The 21,550-nt window shown below is 42.5% G+C and overlaps 1 protein-coding gene across 6 annotated transcripts in view; it reads left to right on the forward strand.

Annotated features, from left to right (window-relative positions):
* Positions 1 to 21,550, forward strand: part of cul4a (cullin 4A) — a 93,293-nt gene that overhangs the window by 54,686 nt on the left and 17,057 nt on the right. For 2 of the 6 annotated variants that reach the window (XR_011886375.1, XM_072260881.1), the window contains exons 15-19: positions 10,161 to 10,268; positions 14,440 to 14,553; positions 17,437 to 17,542; positions 20,134 to 20,306; positions 20,677 to 20,829. Coding sequence is in view for 3 of the 6 variants with exons in the window: in XM_072260881.1 (XP_072116982.1) it covers positions 10,161 to 10,268; positions 14,440 to 14,553; positions 17,437 to 17,542; positions 20,134 to 20,306; positions 20,677 to 20,829 (654 nt within the window). In the remaining 3 variants the exon portion in view is untranslated. Of the gene's footprint in view, positions 1 to 2,515; positions 2,719 to 10,160; positions 10,269 to 14,439; positions 14,554 to 17,436; positions 17,543 to 20,133; positions 20,307 to 20,676; positions 20,830 to 21,550 lie in introns of those variants that run through there. The other 4 variants (XM_072260884.1, XM_072260885.1, XM_072260882.1 and 1 more) reach the window with 3 other exon arrangements.

The raw sequence follows: 21,550 nt of genomic DNA on the forward strand, positions 1-21,550 counted from the left end.
TGTGAGTTAAAGAAAGCAAACGCAATGTTGGCATTTATTTCAAGGGGAATACAATATAAAAACAAGGAGATAATGCTGAAGCTTTATAGGACACTAGTCAGATTGCAACTGAGGTATTGTCAACCGTTTTGGGTCCCTTATCTGAGTAAGGATGTATTGTCACTGGAGAGAGTCCAGAGGAGGTTCACGAAGATGAGTCTGGGAATGAAGGTGTTAACATATGTGGTGTGTTTGGCAGCTTTGGGCCTGTACTCACTGGAATTTAGAAGAATGCATGGGGATCTCATTGAAACCTACTGAATGTTGAAAGGACTAGATTAAATTAGATTCAACTTTATTGTCATTGTGCCAAGTACAGATACAAAGCCAGTGAAATGCAGTTAGCATCTAACCAGAAATGCAAAGAGTAGTGTTAGTTACAAAATAACTGCGAATAAAAAGTAAGTGCTACAGCACACAAATATAAAAGTACTGAGACAGTACAATATGGGTGCAATACTGCTTAGTGCTGTGATGTGAGGTTCAGCAGGGTCACAGCCTCAGGGAAGAAGCTCTTCCTGTGCCTACTGGTGCGGGAGTGGAGGCTCCTGTGGCACCTACCGGATGGGAGGAGAGTAAAAAGTCCATGGTTAGGGTGAGATGCATCCTTGATGATGCTTTTCGCCCTGCCCAGGCGGCGTTTATGGTAGATATTCTCAATGGTAGGCAATTGGGTGTTGATAATCCGCTGGGCAGTTTTCACCACGCTGGAGTGCTTTGCGATCCGATACGGGACAATTGCCATACCACACTGAGATGCAGTTGGTGAGCATGCTCTCAATGGTACAACAGTAAAAGTCCGTCGGTATCCTGGGACAGAGGTGAGCTTTCATGATACTCTGCAGGAAACAAAGGCACTATTGTGCCTTTTTGATCAGGATGGAGGAGTTCAGGGACCAGGTGAGATCCTCGGAAATGTGGACACCAAGGAATTTGAAGCTTGTTGCATGCTCCACTACAGCTCCGTTGATGTAGATGGGGACATGAGTGTGGCTCCTAGCATGCCTGAAGTCCACAATGATCTCCTTGGTCTTCTGGATGCTAAGGGCCAGGTGGTTGTCGATACACCATGCGGCCAGGTGCTGGACCTCGTCCCTGTAGGCCGTCTCGTCATCCCCTCTGATCAGGCCAACCACCATGGTGTTGTCTGCGAATTTGATTATGGAGTTATAACCATGTACAGGAACGCAGTCATAGGTGAAAAAGGGGTACAGAAGAGGGCTCAGCACACAGCCTTGAGGCACGCCGGTGTTCAGGGTGAGAGTGGAGGAGGAGAGGTTGTCTTACTTAACTGATAGAGGTCTGTTAGTCAGAAAGTCCAAGGTCCAATTGCAGAGGGATGAGCTGATACCAAGCTGATGAAGTTTGGCGATCAGCTTGGAGGGGATCACAGTATTGAATGCCGAACTAAAGTCAATGAACAGCATTCTGACGCAAGAGTTGGGGTTGTCCAGGTGGGTCAGGGCAGACTGAGGTGCCGTGGAGATGGCATCCTCTGTTGACCTGTTGGTGCGACAGGCAAATTGATGGGGGTCCAGGGTAGTGGGCAGACAGGATTTCAGGCGTGATAGAAGTCTCTCAAAGCACTTTGCACTGATGGGGGTGAGTGCAACTGGGTGGAAGGGTGGATGTAAAGAGGATGTTTCATCTCGTGGAAGTATCCAGAAGTACAGGGCATGGTATCAAAATTGAGGGGCAACCTTTTAGAACAGAAGTAAGGAGGAATTTTTTTTAGCCAAATTGTGAATCTGTGGAATGCTCTGCCACAGACTGTGGTGGAGGCCAAGTCAGTGGGTATATTTAAAGTGGAAGTTGATAGATTCCTGATTGGTCAGGGCACCAGGGGATATGGTGAGAGGGCAGGTGTATGGGGTTGAATATCATCCGGGATCAGCCATGATGAAATGGTGGAGTGGACACGATGGGCTGAATGGCCTAATTCTGCTCCTTTGTCTTATAGTCTTACGAAGGTGAATGTGACGTATGAGGCCCAACACAGCAGTTAATGTATTGAAAAGTGGAGGGCCAGCACTTTTTGGACATATGAATAGTTGAGAAAAATCCAACTAGACTGGCACTCAATTAAGGCTCTTACTGTGGCATCAAAAGGCAATGGCAGCACTACCCAGAGACTCGAACAGCTGCTCAATGCTAATGAGAAGGTGTTTGAGAAGGGGAGCGGTAAAGTCTAAGGCATAAAGGCCAGAATTGAATTGAATGAAGGAGTAGCACCAAGATTCCATAAAGCATGTCCATTGCCTTATGCACTACGTTTTCAAGTGGATGCTGAACTTCCGATCTTAGAGGTGTCTGGAATTCTCTCCCAAGGTTGAGTGGAGCATTGTCCCAGTAATCAAGAAAGGGAAAGCTGGAGCTGCTCACGTATGTGGGGATTTCAAGATGAGTATCAACCCAGTGCTGCATATTGTGCAGTATCTCCTGCCATGAATAGAAAATATTTTTGCATTTTTGGCAGGTGGGGACAGGTTTTCAAAGATTGACTTGTCACAAGCCTATCTGCAAATGAAGATTGAGGAATCAAGCAGAAGTTCCTTACAATCAACACTCACAAAGGACTGTTCCAGTATAATCGTTTCGTCTTTGGCTCCAGCAATTTGGCAAAGAGCAATGGACCAAGTGCTCCAAGGTATCCCAGGAACTCAATGACATCATCATGACCGGCAAGAATGATGAAGAGCACCTCCAGAACCTTGGTAAAGTGCTTTCTGACTGAGTGAGTATGGTCTGTGTGCAAAGAGAGAGAAATGTGAGTTTTTCAGAATGAAATCTCATATTGTGGACATGTCATTGACAAGCATGGCTTATATAAGTCACAGGAAGATTGAAACAGGCACCCAAACCAGAAAATGTGTCACAACTCAGGTCATACTTGGGCTTTGTAAACTACTACCACCAGTTTCCCTCCTACATTGCTATGGTGCTGCATCTATTGAATGCACTGTTACAGACAGGAGCAAAGTGGGAATGGTCAGAAAGTTGTGAAAGAGCATTCAATGAAACAAAGAGAATAATAGCACCCAACGAAATGCTCACCTATCATGACCTATCCTTGCCCGTCAGACTGGTGTGCAATGCGTCTCTATATGGCACTGGAGCTGTTTTGTCACAGATTACGAAAGACGGATCTAAACGCCCAGTTGTGTTTGCTTCAAATTCACTGATGAGCACAGAACAGAACTACGCACAGATCGTCCAATAGGCCCTTGTGGGGAATAAAGAAATCCCACTGCTACCTCTATGGACAAAAGTTTATGCTAGTGACAGATCACCAGTCCCTTGTGTCCATTTCACTCCCAGGAAGGGAATTCTAGTGATGACTGCTACCCAGATACAATGTTGGGCACTATTCTTGGGGGCCCACTCTTGTGACGTAGAGTTCAGGGTTACCAAACAACTCAGCAGCAGTGATGGCTTGTCACGTCATCCACTGCTGGCAACTGAAGAAGAAAAGCATTGATACTGTGACCCAGCAGAAGTGTTCCACACTGCATTGGTGGACCAGTTGTCAGAAACAAAGGGAAACGAGGAATGACCTACATTGTCAAAAGTTCACCATGCAAGGATGGCCAGTTCATGGTAACCCTATGTTTCCAGAGTTCTCAGCGAGGTAAGACCAACTGTCAGTACGTCAAAGAATGTTGATGTGTGGATCTCATGTTGTGGTTTCCTCTAAGCTGCGCACCAGAATGGCAGAAAATCTGCATGAAGGACACCTGGGTACAGTCAAGATGAAGAATCTTGTCTGGAGCTACGTGTGGTGGCCGGGAATAGATGAACAGATTGAAGACTTGACTAAAAGCTGTTTTGGATGCCAAAAAGTTCAAAATGCAGTCCCACAGGCACCCTTACACCTGTGGGAGTGGCATCGTCATCATGGCAAATAGTACATATTGACTTTGGGCCATTCATGGACTCCGTGTTTCTGATTGCTGTGGATGCTCGTTGGAAGTGGCCGGAAGTTATACCAATGAAGTCAACCACCTCAGCAAAGACTGTCTCCTCTCTGAGGACTATCTTCGCCAGAAACTGCTTAGCAGAATAAATTGTGAGTGACAACGAACCACAATACATGTGAGGAGAATTCTGACTGTTCATGAAGAAAAATGGCATCAGACATTTCAAGTGAGCTCCTCACCACCCAGCAACGAATGGGTTAGCTGAAAGATTTATCTAAACTTTCAAAAAGTCCATTATAGTGCTGGACAAGGGGGAAGTTTCACTACAGCACAAGGTGGACAACTTCCATTTGTGTATCAGAACTCTGTTCATGCAATGACAAATCAAACACCCGCAATGCTGTTCATGAACAGGAATCTGAGATCTCACATAGACCTCCTGAAACCAAACCTCTGAAGGGAAGTACAAAATAAACAGTTCAGCCACTTGCCAAGTGAAGCAGCAAGGAGCTTAGAAGTTGGACAGGAAGTCCTACCGTGTGATTACCAAGAGGACAAGTGGACACCTGGTAGGATAGCTACAAGAACTGGACCAGTGATATAGATTAGACATGGAGATGTCATGTGGACCAGATACTGGAAGCTCAACTGAAAGAACACACCTGAATCGACTGCGTCCAACAAGATGGGCATATTACAGTCACCGGAAAGCGAGAATGTTGTCTGAGACTAGACATTTCCCAAACCTGATGCCAGTCCACAGATCCAGGGGCGCGACAAGAACATTATTGTTAACAAGGCACCTGCCAAACCTGATGCCACTCCACAGGTCCAGAGGCATTGTCCTGAAAATAGCAGTGTGCCAACCAAAAGACTGAACCTTTCGAACGGTGAAGTTGTTATGGACTGTTATTGTGAAAGCATGTTTATTTGGAATATGGGTTTATGAAAGGGAAATTGAATGTTTTCTCCATATACAGTTTTATGTTGCATTAATCTAAAGGGGGAGGAAGTGTAATGCATGGATCTATTTCTTTTCAAGCAATGACCCACCCCCCCTCCCTCAGCACTACATATTGATCTGTTGTCTGCAAATGCCCATTGCTCGCTCATTCTCGCTACAATGTGAATACTTCAGTTAAAGCCATCGTCCGTGTGCATACTTTTATTTAACTGATATGTAGCTGTGCACAGACAGAACACAAACAAATCAGGTTGCTTCATAATTTGAAAAATGGGTACATATTTGAACGCAAACAACAGGAATTCTGCAGATGCTGGAAATTCAAGCAACACACATCAAAGTTGCTGGTGAACGCAGCAGGTTAGGCAGCATCTCTAGGAAGAGGTACAGTTGACGTTTCAGGCCGAGACCCTTCGTCAGGATTAACTGAAGGAAGAGTTAGTAAGAGATTTGAAAGGGGGAGGGGGAGATCCAAAATGATAGGAGAAGACAGGAGGGGGAGGGATGGAGCCAAGAGCTGGGCAGGTGATTGGCAAAGGGGATATGAGAGGATTATGGGACAGGAGGTCCAGGGAGAAAGACGGGGTGGGGGGGGGGACCCAGAGGATGGGCAAGGGGTATAGTCAGAGGGAGAAAAAGGAGAGTGAGAGAAAGAATGTGTGTATAAAGATAAATAACGGATGGGGCACTGAGCTCATCTTTCCCTCCCCCCCCCCCCCTGCTTTCCACAGGGATCGCTCCCTACGCGACTCCCTTGTCCATTCGTCCCCCCCATCCCTCCCCACTGATCTCCCTCCTGGCACTTATCCTTGTAAGCGGAACAAGTGCCATACATGCCTTTACACTTCCTCCCATACCACCATTCAGGGCCCCAGGCAGTCCTTCCAGGTGAGGCGACACTTCACCTGTGAGTCGGCTGGGGTGATATACTGCGTCCAGTGCTCCCGATGTGGCCTTCTATATATTGGCCAGACCCGACGCAGACTGGGAGACCGCTTTGCTGAATACCTACGCTCTGTCCGCCAGAGAAAGCAGGATCTCCCAGTGGCCACACATTTTAATTCCACATCCCATTCCATTCTGACATGTCTATCCATGGCCTCCTCTACTATAAAGATGAAGCCACACTCAGTTTGGAGGAACAACACCTTATATTCCGTCTGGGTAGCCTCCAACCTGATGGCATGAACATCGACTTCTCTAACTTCCGCTAATGCCCCACCTCACCCTCGTACCCCATCCGTTATTTATTTTTATACACACATTTTCTCTCACTCTCCTTTTTCTCCCTCTGTCCCTCTGACTATACCCCTTGCCCATCCTCTGGATCCCCCCAACCCTGTCTTTCTCCCTGGACATCCTGTCCCATGATCCTCTCATATCCTCTTTGCCAATCACCTGCCCAGCTCTTGGCTCCATCCCTCCCCCTCCTGTCTTCTCCCATCATTTTGGATCTCCCCCTCTCCCTCACACTTTCAAATCTCTTACTAACTCTTCCTTCAGTTAGTCCTGACGAAGGGTCTCGGCCTGAAACGTCGACTGTACCTCTTCCTAGAGATGCTGCCTGGCCCGCTGCGTTCACCAGCAACTTTGATGTGTGTTACATATTTGAACCATATTTTGAATAAAATTAGTTGCTTTTACTCGCCTCCAAACAAGAGTCTTTTATGATCGTGACATCCGAACAGATACCAAAATGTTAGTGTACAAAGCAGTGATAATCCCAACGCTCCTGTATGCATCAGAAACCTGGATAACATACCGATGACACCTGAAGGCACTTGAAAAGTTCCATCAACGCTGTCTTCGAAACATCTTAAATATCAGCTGGGAAGGTAGAAGAACCAATGTCAGTGTGCTAAATGAAGCAAGGACAACAAGCGTTGAAGCCTACGTCATCAAGAACCAACTAAGATGAAGCGGTCATGTTGTTCGGATGAAAGACAAATGTCTGCCAAAACAAATCTTCTACTCCCAGCTTAAAGAAGGCAAACGTAAAAGAGGCGGACAACAGAAGAGATTCAAAGACGTCTTAAAAGCTAACATGAAGAAATGTAACGTCGGCATCAACAATTGGGAAACCAACGCCAAGGACAGGAAACTCTGGCAAGCCATCATCCGAGAAGTAACAGCAACTTTCGAAGCCAACAGATGTACAGAATTAGAAGAAAAGAGAAGAAAATGGAAAGAGAGGCAGCAACAACCAAAGCCCGATCTGCCATCTGGAACTACCTGTCCTGAATGCGGAAGAACTTTAAAAGCCAAGATTGGACTCATAATCCACTTGAGAGCCCATAGGTAGATCAACAGAACGAAGACCATCATCCTTGACCTCGAGGGATAGCCACGACAACGGCGAGTTGCTTTTAGAAATAGCTAATGAAATCGTGGAGGCTTAGATTTAGCTGCTGTGTTTATCGAAGTTCAAAGTTCACAGTTACTATTCTATAGATTCGCTAAGTATGCCCACAGAAAAAAAGAATCTCAGGGTTCTATATGGTGACATGTACAGTGGCATGCAAAAGCTTGGGCGCCCCGGTCAAAATTTCTGCTGCTGTGAATAAGTGAGTAGAAGATGAACTGATCTCAAAAATTATAAAGTTAAAGATGAAACATTCTTTTCAACATTTTAAGCAAGATTAGTGTATTATTTTTTGTACAATTTTAGAGTGGAAAAAAAGGTAAGGAGCACCATACAAAAGTTTGGGCACCCCAAGAGATTTGAGCTCTCCGATAACTTTTACCAAGGTCTCAGACCTTAATTAGCTTGTTAGGGCTATGGCTTGTTCACAGTGATTGTTAGGAAAGGCCAGGTGATGCAAATTTCAAAGCTTTATAAATACCCTGACTCCTCAAACCACTCCTCTCAGCAGCTGCCTAGCACTCTGAAAATTAAAATAAATGATGCCCACAAAGCAGGAGAAGGCTATAAGAAGATAGCAAAGCGTTTTCAGGTAGCTGTTTCCTCAGTTCGTAATGTAATTAAGAAATGGCAGTTAACAGGATCGGTGGATGTCAAGTTGAGGTCTGGAAGACCAAGAAAACTTTCCGAGAGAACTGCTCGTAGGATTGCTAGAAAGGCAAATCAAAACCCCCGTTTGACTGCAAAAGACCTTCAGGAAGATTCAGCAGACTCTGGAGTGGTGGTGCACTGTTCTACTGTGCAGCAACACCTGTACAAATATGACCTTCATGGAAGAGTCATCAGAAGAAAACCCTGCGTACCCACCACAAAATTCAGTGTCAGAAGTTTGCGAAGGAACATCTAAACAAGCCTGATGCATTTTGGAAACAAATCTTGTGGGCTGATGAAGTTAAAGTAGAACTTTTTGGCTGCAATGAGCAAAGGTATGTTTGGAGAAAAAAGGGTGCAGCATTTCATGAAAAGAACACCTCTCCAACGGTTAAGCACGGGGGTGGATCGATCATGCTTCGGGGAACTTTTCACTTGTAGAGGGAAGAATGAATTCAATTAAATACCGCAAATTCTGGAAGCAAACATTACACTGTAAAAAAACAAAAAGCTGAAGATGAAAAGAGGATGGTTTCTACAATAAGGTAATGATCCTAAACACACCTCAAAATCCACAATGGACTACCTCAAGAGGCACAAGCTGAAGGTTTTGCCATGGCCCTCACAGTCCCCTGACCTAAACATCATCGAAAATCTGTGGATAGACCTCAAAAGAGCAGTGCATGCAAGACAGCCCAAGAATCTCACAGAACTAGAAGGCTTTTGCAAGGAAGAATGGGCGAAAATCCCCCAAACACGAATTGAAAGACCCTTAGCTGGCTACAGAAAGCGTTTACTAGCTGTGATACTTGCCAAAGGGGGTGTTACTAAGTACTAACCATGCAGGGTGCCCAAACTTTTGCCACGGTCCCTTTTCCTTTTTTATTTTGAAACTGTAAAAGATGGAAATAAAAAAGTAATCCTGCTTAAAATATTAAAGAAATATGTCATCTTTAACTTTATGCCTTTTGGAAATCAAGTCATATTTTACTCACCTAGCTGTTCACAGTAACAGAAATTTTGACCAAGGTGCCCAAACTTTTGCATGCCACTGTATGTAAGAATCTATCCAACCTTGTCCTAAATATATTTACTTAGGTAGCCTCCACTGCTTCATTGGGCAGAGAATTCCTTAGATTCACCACTCTCTGAGAAAAGCAGTCAGTTGCTCCTCATCGCCATCCTAAATCTACTCCTCTGAATTTTGAGGCTATGTCCCCTAATTCTAGTCTCACCTACCTGTGGAAACTACTTTCCTGCCTCTATCTTATCTATCCCTTTCATAATTTTGTATGTTTCAATAACATCTCCTCTCATTCTTCTGAATTCCAGCAAGTACAGTCCCATGTGACTCAGTCTTTCCACCCTAACCCTAACCCTCTCATCTCTGGAATCAACCTGATGAACCTCCTCTGCACCGCCTCCAAAGCCAGTACAGTATATCCTTCCTCAAGTAAGGAGACCAGAACTGCACACACTACTCCAGATGCAGCCTCACCAGTACCCTGTACAGCTGCAGGATAACCTCCCTGCTCTTAAATTTAATCCCTCTAGCACTGAAGGCCAACATTTGCCTTCTTGATAGCTTGCTATACCTCCAAAACAACCTTTTGTGATTCATGCACAAACACTCCCAAGACCCTCTGCACAGCAGCATGCTGCAATTTTTTTTTTACCATTTAAATAACAATTTGCTCTTTCATTTTTCCTTCCAAAGTGGATGACTTCACATTTACCAACATTGTACTCCATCTGCCAGACCTTTGCCCACTCACTTAACCCATCTATATCTCTCTGCAGACTCTCCAGATCTTCTGCACAATTTGCTTTTCCACTCAATTTAGTATCAATCAGCAAACTTAGATGCACTACACACTGTCATCTTTAACTTCATGCCTTTTGGAAATCATGTCATCTTTTACCCGCTTAGCTATTCACAGTAACAGAAATTTTGACCGGGGTGCCCAAACCTTTGCATGCCACTGTATGTACTATGATAATAAATTTAACTTTGAGCTTTGAAATTGTTATACTGTAAATCTTTACTGATCCACAGTAGTCAATGAACTTGTACTAGTACTGGTTTCAAGGATAAAGTTTCTTTGCTTGGCAATTTGTAAACTGCGCTTTAAATTCTGTTTTTGATGCAAGACTGTCTGCATTATATCCACGGCACTTTAACTTTGTTTATAATGTTCTTCTAATATGTTTTTTTTCCTATCTTCAGTATATCCAAAATCAGAATGACCCTAGTAGGATAGATCTTACAGTCAACATTCTGACAATGGGATATTGGCCAACGTACACACCAATGGAAATCCATCTGCCTTCTGAGGTATGTGCAGATGACATTCAGTGCATATTCCTCTAAGCCTTACCAAGTGTTTCTTTAATAATACTCTTGTGTCTGCTTCAACCACCCATCACTCCCTGTGTAGAAAAATTTGCCCCTCAGGTCCCTTTAAAATCTTACCCTTCTCACCATATATATTCACACCTTCCTCCCCCTCCCCCTGCCCCTACATCCTGAGAGGAGATCATGACCTGGATTGTGATGAGTCCTTGATGGATGCTGCTTTCTGGGGGCAGTGCTTCATCCACAACTGGTGTGTCCTGTTCTGGCTGCCATGTTTTGGGATGATTTGAAAGAAATTTTTCAAAATGGGACCAAGGATGAACTTTGGTTGTATGGATAGATTAGAAAGACTAGAGTTGTCACCTTGGAACCCTTGGCTTGCAGGTACAACAGGTTATTAAGAATGCAAACAGAATGTTGGCCTTCATTGCTAGAGGGATTGAATTCAGGAGCAGGAAGGTCATGCTGCAGCTAAACAGGGTATTGGTAGGGCCGCATCTGGAGTACTGTGTGCAGTTCTGGTCTCCATACTTTAGGAAGGATATACTAGCTTTGGAGGCAGTGCAGAGGAGGTTCACCTGGTTGATTCCAGGGATGAAGGGGTTAACCTATGAGGAGCGATTGAGTCGCCTGGGACTATACTATCTGGAATTCAGAAGAATGAGAGAGGATCTTATAACATACAAAATTTTGAAAGGGATAGATAATAAGATAGAAGTAGGAAAGTTGTTTCCATTCGTAGGTGAGACTAGAACTAGGGGATATTGCCTCAAGATTTAGGACGGAGATGAGGAAAAATTGTTTTTCCCAGGGAGTGGTGAATCTGTAGAATTCTCTGCCCAGGGAAGCAGTTGAGGCTTCTTCACTAAGTATATTTCAGATACAGTTAGATAAGTTTTTACATAGTAAGGGAATTAAGGGTTAAGGGGAAAAGACAGGTAGATGGAGCTGACTTTACGGACAGATCAGCCATGATCTTATTGAATAGCGGGGCAGGCTGGATGGGCCGGATGGCCTACTGCTGCTCCTGCTCCTATTTCTTATGTAACCAAGAAGGAGCTCTAAAAAGATATTTAAAATCATGGAGAATATGGACAGGGTTAATGAAGATTCTTTTTCTATTGGTGAAGGACTCAAGGAAACCTAGGTGAGGCTGCTAAACAAGATAAGAGCCCATGATAGAAACATAGAAAACCTACAGCACAATACAGGCCCTTCGGCCCACAAAGTTGTGCCGAACATGTCCTTACCTTAGAAATTACTGGACTTTCCCGTAGCCCTCGATTTTTCTAAGCTCCATATACCTATCCAAAGGTTTCTTAAAAGATCCTATCGTATCCACCTCCACCACCATTGCTGGCAGCCCATTCCATGCACTCACCATTCTCTGAGTAAAATACCTGCCCCTGACATCACCTCTGTACCTACTCCCCAGCACCTTAAACCTGTGTCCTCTTGTGGCAACCATTTCAGCCCTGGGAAAAAGCCTCTGACTATCCATACGATCAATGCTTATCATCATCTTATACACCTCTATCAGGTCACCTCTCATCCTCCGTCGCTCCAAGGAGAAAAGGCCAAGTTCACTCAACCTGTTTTCGTAAGGCATGCTCCCCAATCCAGGCAACATCCTTGTAAATCTCCTCTGCACCCTTTCTATGGCTTCCATATCCTTCCTGTAGAGAGGCGACCAAAACTGAGCACAGTACTCCAAGTGAGGTCTAACCAGGGTCCTATATAGCTGCAACATTACCTCTCACCTCCTAAATTCAGTTCCACGATTGATGAAGGCCAATACTCCGTATGTCTTCTTAACCACAGAGCCAACCTGTGGAGCTGCTTTGAGCGTCTTGTGGACTCGGACCCCAAGATCCCTCTGATCCTCCACACTGCCAGGAGTCTTACCATTAATACTATATTAATACTGTAATATGATATTACAGGAAAGATACTAGCATGGACAGAATATTGGCTGACTGGAAGGAAGCAAAGAGTGAGAATAAAGAGGACCTTTTCTGGTTTGCTGCTGGTGTCTAGTGGTGTTCCGTAATGGCCAGAGTTCGGACTGCTTTTCAAGTTATATGGCAATGATTTGGATGACAGATTTGATGGCTTTGTGGTCAGGTTTGCAGATGGTACTGATAGGTGAAGGGGCAGGTAATGTTAAGGAAGCAGGGAGTCTGCAGAGGGGACAGATGAGTAGACTGGGTAAAGAAGTGACAGATGGGATATAGTATATAGTCATCCACTTTGGTAGAAAGAGTAAAGGCTTAGACTGTTTTCTAAACAGGGAGAAATCGGGGTGCAAAGGGACTTAAGGGTTCCTTGTTCAGAGTTCTTTAAAGGTTACCTTGCAGGTTGAGTCGGTGGTTAGGAAGGCAAATGCAATGTTAGCATTTATTTTGAGAGGATGAGAATATAATAGCAAGGATGTAATGCTGAGGCTTTTTAAGGCTTCAGTCAGGCCACACTTGGTATATTGTGAGCAGTTTTAGGCTCTTTACCTGAGAAAGATGTGCTGACATTGAAGAGGGTCCAGAGGACGTTCAGACAGATGATTCTGGGAATGAAAGGGTTAATGTATGAGGAGTGTTTGGTGACTAGGCCTGGACTTGTGGAGTTTACAAGAATGAGGCGGGGATACCATTGAAACCTATCGAATATTGAAAAGCCTAGATAGAGTAGACATGGAGAAGAGTGGGCAGAGCCTCAGAATAGAATAGGATGTCCCTTTAGAGCACAGATAAAGAGATATTTCTTTAGCCAGAGTGTGGTGAATCTGTGGAAGTTATTGCCAGTGGAGGCCAAGTCATTGAATATATTTAAAGCAGAGCTTAAAAGGTTTTTGATGAATAAGGGCATCAAGCGCTGCAGAGAAAAGGCAGGAGAATAGGGTTGACAGGGATAATAAATCAGCCATGATGGAATAGCAGAGCAGACTCAATGGGCCGAATGGCTTAATTCTATTCCTATGTATTTTAGAGGGAAATAGAACCTTCCTCACTGCTTGTGCAGAATTAGAGAGGTTAGAATATTTGTATGGAACAATGAAAGTCAAGGAACAAGAAATTCTGTAGAATTTGAAAATCCAAAGCAACACACATAATGCTAAAGGAACTCAGCAAGTCAGGTAGCAACCATGAAAGTGAACAAACAGTTGACATTTCAGGCCGAAACCTATCTTCAAGACCGGAAAGAAAAGGGGAAGGTGCCAGAATAAATAGGTTGGGGGTAGGAGAAGAGAGGATAGCTAGAAAGTGATGAGGTGGGTAGGAAAGTTTTTAGGCTGAGAGGAAGAATTCTGATAGAAGTGGAGAGCGAACATTGGAAAGGAAAAAGGGCACCAGGGAGAGGTGATGGGCAGCTGCAAAGAGATAAGAGGCCAGAGTGGGGAATAGAAGAAGAGGGGATGGGAGAGGAATTTTTTTTTACCGGAAGGAGAAATCAATATTCATGGCGTTGGGTTGGAGGGTACTCTGATGGAATAGAAGGTGTTGCTCCTCCACCCTGAGGGTGGCCTCATCATGGCACAAGAACTTGGCCATGGACTGACATGTCCAAATGGAAATGGCAATTGGAATTAAACTGTTGGGCCACCGGGAAGTTCTACTTTTGGCAGATGGTGGAGGTGCTTGATGAAGCAGTCCCCCAATTCACGATGGGTCTCACCAATGTAGAGGAGGCTGCATCGGGAGCACTGAAACAATAGACTGCCCCAGCAGATTCACAAGCGAAGGGTTGCCTCACCTGGAAGGACTGCCTGGGACCCTGAATGGAGGTGAGGGAGAAGGTGAATATGAAAAAAAATAATTTGGGCAGTTTTCATAGAGGAGATGGTTTCCCTTGGCAGATGTAATAACACAGATTTAACGTAACTGGCAGAACAATTGGATGAATAATGGGAATTTTGTGCATCGAGTTAGGATGTGGAGTGAACGTTGAAAAGGTGGAAGCCTATTTAAAAGTAATTTGAAAAAGGGGGGCTGAATAAATACTTGAAGAAAAGTATTGAGGGCAATGAGGAAGTGGTAGCTGCATGCGACTAATATGGTAATTCTATTAAATGTCAGCAGTGAGCTGCAAGGCCACTATGCAAATGAGCATAAGTTCTCAACTTCATAATGTGTGTTACATTTCATTATGTTTTCAGATGGTGAAATTACAGGAGGTATTTAAGACATTCTACCTCGGAAAGCACAGTGGGAGGAAACTACAGTGGCAGGCCACATTAGGGCATTCAGTTTTGAAAGCAGATTTTAAAGAGGTAATAGTTTGATATAAATATTTTTAAACATATTATTGCATATTTAAATAAAGGAGGCACTGACCTTTCCAAATTACCCATCACAGATTGGTATAGAATGGCTTGGTAGATGAATATAAACATTTCTTCCATTAGCTGATCAACTTAAAAGAGGGAGATACACAGAAGGACCAGACCGTTTAGCTCTCTGATACTTTGTACTGTTAAATCATGGCTAATCAATATCTTAATTTCTCACCACCTCCATGCATATGAACACAGATAAGGGATTGTTTAAATGTTACCATGGGGTTCAGATATTCAGATGATATTAACAATTTGGATGGTGTTATGTGTCCAAAGTGAGCAATAGGATATTGTAGGGTCCCAGCCAAGGTAGATGGATATGTAAGTAAGTAAGCAAGATGACGACAGATGAAAAGGTAGAAAATATTTTCTATGTATGGAAGGGTCTTAACGTACACTAGTCAAACATTCACATACAATAAGTGAAAAGTCAGCAATTTACTGTTTTTAATGATTTGCTTTCCAAAATTAAGTCTTGCTACAATTCTGCAGTATAGTGAGTCTATACCTGAAGTACTGCTTGCAGATTTGGTGTCTGTATCAAATGTATTATTTGATAAGGTGCTGCAAATTTGAAATACAGAGAGAAAATGCTGAAAACACCTAGTCAGGCAGTTGCTTTTGAGAGAAGCAATTAATGTTTCATGTCATTATTCATGACCTTTATTAGAACTGTGGTTTCTTATAATCTAGATCTTTCTACCCCTTGTATCTTCTCTGCCAATTTCACTATTCCTTCTGTCAATCCCTAGGAACTGAAATGACCCATCCTTGACAGAACCAGCTTAGTGCCTATATTGTGGCATCTCAATAAATTTGAAATCCAACCTGACATCGAGCTCTTCATCCACTGGCAAAGATTCTTGATCCAGAAACCTTGCAAAAACCCTTTCTCCCAGTTTTAGAATTCCTGATGCACTAAGCCTCTTAGCCTCCTTCCAATTTACCACCAAAGCTTTTCACAATCAAGATAAACTGCTGGAGGAATTTGGTGAGTTGGGCGGCATCTGTGGAGTGAAGTGGACAGTCAGCAAACCTTGTATTTGTTCTCTTTCTCTCTCCCACTACCCCCCCCCCCCCCCCGTTGCTCTTATAACTCCCTCTGAATTGCAGCTCTCCATTTGCCTGGATAGGGGTAGTTTCAATAACACACGATGTTAAACTCATGGATAGCATCCTGTTTGATAGACAACTACTAACCTACCTTGCACATTCTCTTCCACTACCACTCGTGTACAGTGACCGCACTGTAGCCAATGACATTAACTGACCTTCGGACTTGAAATATACTGCCATTCTTCATTGTCAATAGGTCTGAATGTTGAAACTTCTTTTCCAAAGCATGGTGGTATTACCTTCACCACATGAGCTGGGGCAATTAGAGTCCAACAGTAAACATTTAAAGGTTTTTTGGCATGATGTACTGCTGAGGCTTTATAAAGCATTTATAAGCCAAACTGTATTTGGAACATTGCAAGCAATTTTGGGCCCCATATCCAAGAAAGGTGCTGGTCCTGGAGAAGGTTCTAAGGAGATTCATAGGAATGAAAGGATTAATATATGAGCAGTGTTTGATGTCTGTACCAGTAGTTCAGAATGAGGGGAGAATCACACTGAAACTTCAGAATGGTGAAAGGCCTGAATGGAGGAACAGAATTATTATTGCCCACTCAAGATGGTGCCAAGCTGTGATGTCTGTTAAGGTTGTTGCTCAGACTTGGTTGCATTTTAGTTTCATGGGGAGGGATTTGGGGACAACGAGGGGATTTCGGGCTTTAGTGATGTGGATGAGTTTAGATCAGAGTCCAGGCTGGAGCACTCCATAGTCAAAGGCTAGTGATCCCTGTGGAAGGATGTCGGGTCTGCAAACGCTGTGGATGAACACCTAGCAATCCCCTTTGGCAATGACCAAGATCGCGCAACCTGTGGTCGGAGATCTGCCTGAGTCTGGGTCCCATCATCAGCAAGTCCTGGGGCCAGTACAGAAGGAAGAAGCCTGAAGGCTGAAGACCAAAGTCAGCGAGTTTAGAAATCGAGTCCCAATGGTTGAAACCCTAGTCGGTGCAGCCAGGGGTTGGAGGTCCATTATCTGCTAGTCTGCTGGAGGCCTGTAGATGGCCTGTCCTGGCATCGGAGACCTGTCTGTGATTATAAATGGGTGTATGGCTGGGAGAAAAAAAGTTTGTTTTGTTGCTTGTGTTCATGATGGGTATGCTATGTTGACAATGGAATGTGTGTTGGCACTTGCATGCTGACTCAGGACATCCTTAGATTGTGTTGCTTGTTAACACAAATGGGCAGGCCTCCAGTGGACACATCATTGTATGTTTTGGTGGTAGATAATAAGGTGCAAGATTATAACAAAGTACAAATGTGTGTGAGGTCAAGAGTCCATCTTAATGGCTAGGAACTATTTAATAGTTTTATCTAGTGGGGCAGAAGCCTGGACCTGGTGATACATTCAGCTTTCAGGCTTTTATATTTTCTGTCCATGAAAAAGGAGAGAAGAGTGAGTCTAGTCATTAGGTGTACTTAAGGTAGAGATTGATAGATTTTTGATTGGTAAGCAGTTTAAAGGTTATGAGAGAGTGGGAAAATCAGTTGAAAGAAAAAGAAATCAGCCATGATAGAATGGCAGAGCAGGTTTGATGGGCCAGATAGCCTGATTCTGCTCCTTTATCTTATAGTCAAATGTTTTGTATTCAATTCAATTATGGTCTTTTCCACTTAACCTATAAAGGTTATATAGCATAAAAACTTTGGTGTTGATTTGTTTTGCTCTCAATTGATCTTGAATTTCTTCAATGTGTGCTCTAGGGTAAAAAGGAACTGCAGGTTTCACTCTTCCAGACCTTGGTGTTGCTCATGTTCAATGAGCACAATGAGTTCAGTGTGGAAGAAATCAAGGCTGCAACTGGCATAGGTATGGAAACAATATGCTTCCTGTATGGTGGAAATAGTCAACTTTTAAACAAATTTGAATAATTTAAATTTTATAAAGCCAGGATATGTGGAGTTGCCACTTACTAATATCAGTATATCAGCAGAATTCCTGCATGCAAAGTTGCAGAGCAGACTAAAAGATCAGCAATTAATTTGTAGCAATTCATATTTGTAGTTATATATTTTATCACAGATGATTTTAAGTAATGTGCACATCAGATATTAAATTAAATTTGTAAGCCATTGGCTAGACCTGTGTTCCTCTTCTTGATCTCCACACCCATTTGCACCATCATCATAGCTACGATAAGGAAAACTGCACCAACTTCCTTCAAAGTCACCTCTGTCCCCTGCAGCTAATATCTGTAACTGTAAGTTCTCCTTGATTTGGGCATACATTGCCATTCCTCCTTGCATTTGTTAACACTCGTACCACAACTAAGTTGAACAGGGAGCTGAAGTTGCTTGTATTGAAAAGATAGATCAGATGGTATAATTGGTATGAGGTTTGAAGACCATTTTCCAAACATCACTACTAGTCATTATTGTAGCCTCTGTGTGATAATGTTTGAAGCGATAGTTGTATGTCTTTGCATAGTTTTGGTGTATGGACTTTGCTGAGTAACGTGATTAGAGCTTCTTTTAGTTCAGGATTATTTAATGCACAAGTGATAGAGTAAAAATTCAAAAGGAAAATGTACATCCTCATTAATGTCTATGACACTGTCAACAGATATGTATTGTGCAGGTTGTCGGGGAAGCTTCGAAAGAAAGTTTTTATTCATGGCCTGCACTGCATCCCTTTTGGTGTTCAAATTGCACTGTCCCACAACCAATGCCAATTAAAATACTGTTGGGTGACATTTTGGAAAGTAACCTGCATCATATAGAATATTACAACACAGTGCAAGCCTTTCCACCCACAATATTGTACTGACCTTATAATCTACTCAAAGATCAATCTAACCATTCCCTCCTGCATAACTCTCCATTTTTCTATTGTCCATATTCCCATCTAGGAGTTCCTTAAATATCCATACTGTATCTACTTCCCCTGGTTCCATTCACCCACCACTCTCTGTATAAAGAACTCACCACACCCCCCATACTTCCTTTCAATTTCTACCTTGAGAAAACATCTCTGGCTATCCACTCTAACTTTGCCTCTTAGCATCTTGTACACCTCCATCAGGTCACCTCTCATCCTTCACTCCAGAGAGAGAAGTCCTAGCTTGCTCAACAGTTCCTCATAAGATGTGCCCTTTAATCCAAGCAGCATCCTAGAAAATCTTCTCTGCACCTTCTCTTTCTTTCTTCTCTTCCTATAATGAGGGTGACCAGAACTGACACAATATTCCATATGTGGTATAACAAGAGCCTCATGCCACTTGCACTTGGTCCCCTAACTAATGAAGGCTAGCACCTCATACACTTTCTTAACAACCCACTCAACTTGTCTGGCAACTATGAGGGATCTGTGGGCATGGAATCCAAGATCCCTCTGTTCTGATGAGATGTGACAATTCGGTTTATAGTTTCCATCAAAATTATTCCTGTTAAGTCTTAATTTTTAATTTTCCCATCTCCTAGTCTGAATAATTTCGATACAGACTTACGGATGGATCAGCTGTTAAATAAATGCACTCTCATATCGGTTTTCAAGTGTAATCATTTAAATTTTTCCCAGGTATATAGAGCAGGTTTTCAGTTCATCTGCTTTAATCTGCTGTGTAATAACTGATAATGTCTGACAACAATCTTCAGTTAGCACTAAAGTAACTACTCCCACTAATTGATTATTGTGGCTACGATCTTACAACATTTGAATCTAATGCTTTGGTAGCTGCTTTGTGAGCCATTGTATATTTACCCCAGACAATATGTTTACAAGTTTCTTAGAGTTTTTTCCTTTACAGTTCCTTGACCAAAGTATAACATTTGTCAAATTTAAAGGTGGTTTAAAAGCCAAATGTGCAGTTTTCCTCCCATCATAAATGTTGATTTAATGTCTGTTGAAGCAAGGGCAATCATGTTTGGCCTTTGAACTTTAACCAAAAGTAGGCTTGTTAGGAAAGTTTTTCCCATTCCATCAGAAGCATCCAAAAAAATTTCCTAGTCATCACAAACAAATCTCTAATAGTATCTGAGACATCTCTTTGCTATCTCGCTAAACTTTCTCTTGGATGTATTTGTTAGATTGCTTTAAGTCATGTATGGTCTTTAGCAGAAACAGTGTACAAATTTTCATTCTCTCTTTATGGTACTAGAAAAGAAAAAAAGGGTTAGCTCAGGTCCACCCAAATTTTTAGTTGTTCAAAGATATCAAGAAAGTATTATCAATTTTCAATGGAAATAATAGGCTTCCTTCTCCTTGAGATTTTAGAAAAACCAAGTACACATCCTAATCTTAATCCTAATTTAGATGCAACATTTGTTATGTCTAATTCATTTCGTTACTGAGCTTTCTGCGTGACCAATAGATGTTCTATTGTGTTATGTGTCTCTGGATGAAGTTTGGTAAAATAATTAAAGTTTTGTTAAATATGTTCTGTTTTTTAATTTCTACTGTAGAGGACGGTGAATTAAGGAGAACGTTGCAGTCTTTAGCTTGCGGTAAAGCTCGTGTGTTGAACAAAGTTCCCAAGGGGAAAGATGTGGAAGATGGAGACAAGTTTATCTTTAATGATGACTTCAAGCACAAACTGTTTAGAATAAAGATTAACCAAATCCAGATGAAGGAAACTGTATGTATCTCCTCCAGTATTCTGAAATTTTACCAAAAATCAATTTGATGCATTCTTATTTGATACCTGCACCCTTTATACCAATAACATTTGATATTGCAGCACCTTTTGGGCAATTCACTTGCGGCTATTTCCTCAGATTTTGAAATAGGAATGTATTCATGAAGATATTTTGTTAAGCAGTTTCTGAAATCAAGGTCTGGGCAAAATTTAGATGCAATTTCTTCTATTGTGTGTAGAGTGACACACTATGAGTTATAGAGAAACATCAAGAAAACAAACCCAATAGAGTCAGTGGCATTAGAGTGAAAATTAATAAGGTGAATAATAATAAACTAAAGAATTTGTATGAAATTTTACAATTTTTCAGGTTGAGGAGCAGACGAGTACCACTGAACGAGTATTCCAGGATAGACAGTACCAAATCGATGCTGCTATAGTTCGAATCATGAAAATGAGAAGGACACTTAGCCATAACCTCCTTGTTTCAGAACTCTATGACCAGTTGAAATTTCCAGTGAAGGTAATTAATTTTTGAACGATGGCACAATTTTTGTTGGAATAAACATTGCAGGTGTCCGTTTCACTCCTGGAACTCTGGCCGGATTAGATCCTTTCCTGGAAGCTGAAAATCTTCGCCTCAGAGGCCTGCAACAGAATCAAAGAATGTTACAGTACTAGAACAAGTTGTTCAGCCCACCATGGCTGAACCATCAAGTATCTGTTTCCAGACCTGTCACCTTCTATGCCAGGTGTTCATCTAAATACAGCCTGAAATGTTGTGAGAGTATCCCTTCTGGCAGTCATTTCAGATTTTATCCTCCCTCGGGGTAAAATTCATCCTCAGATCTCCTCTAAATTTCCTACTCCTTATCATATATCTGTGCCTTCTTGTTATAAGAACCACACTTTCTTGCAATCCTTCCCATCCATGCTTCTCATAATGTTGTATATCTTAATCAAGTCCCACTCAGCCTCTCTGCTCCAAAGAAAACAGGACCAGCCTGTTCCTGCCTTTAATCTTTATGAACTGCTATATCTCGAGCAATATTCTTGTGAATCCAGCATCCTCTCCTGTGCAATCCGATCCTGTAAGTTGTAAACCTGAGATTGTTACAATTTGTTTTAGATTATGGTTTATCTAGTAAAGACTTGAAACCGTTCAATTCATTGAATGGGAACAGATCAAGGGATCCCACGTCTCATGCCATTTCTGATGTTTGTTGATTGATTGGGTCTTTCTT

Source organism: Mobula birostris, chromosome 6 (genome assembly GCF_030028105.1).
Source record: "Mobula birostris isolate sMobBir1 chromosome 6, sMobBir1.hap1, whole genome shotgun sequence".
NCBI lineage: Eukaryota > Metazoa > Chordata > Chondrichthyes > Myliobatiformes > Myliobatidae > Mobula > Mobula birostris.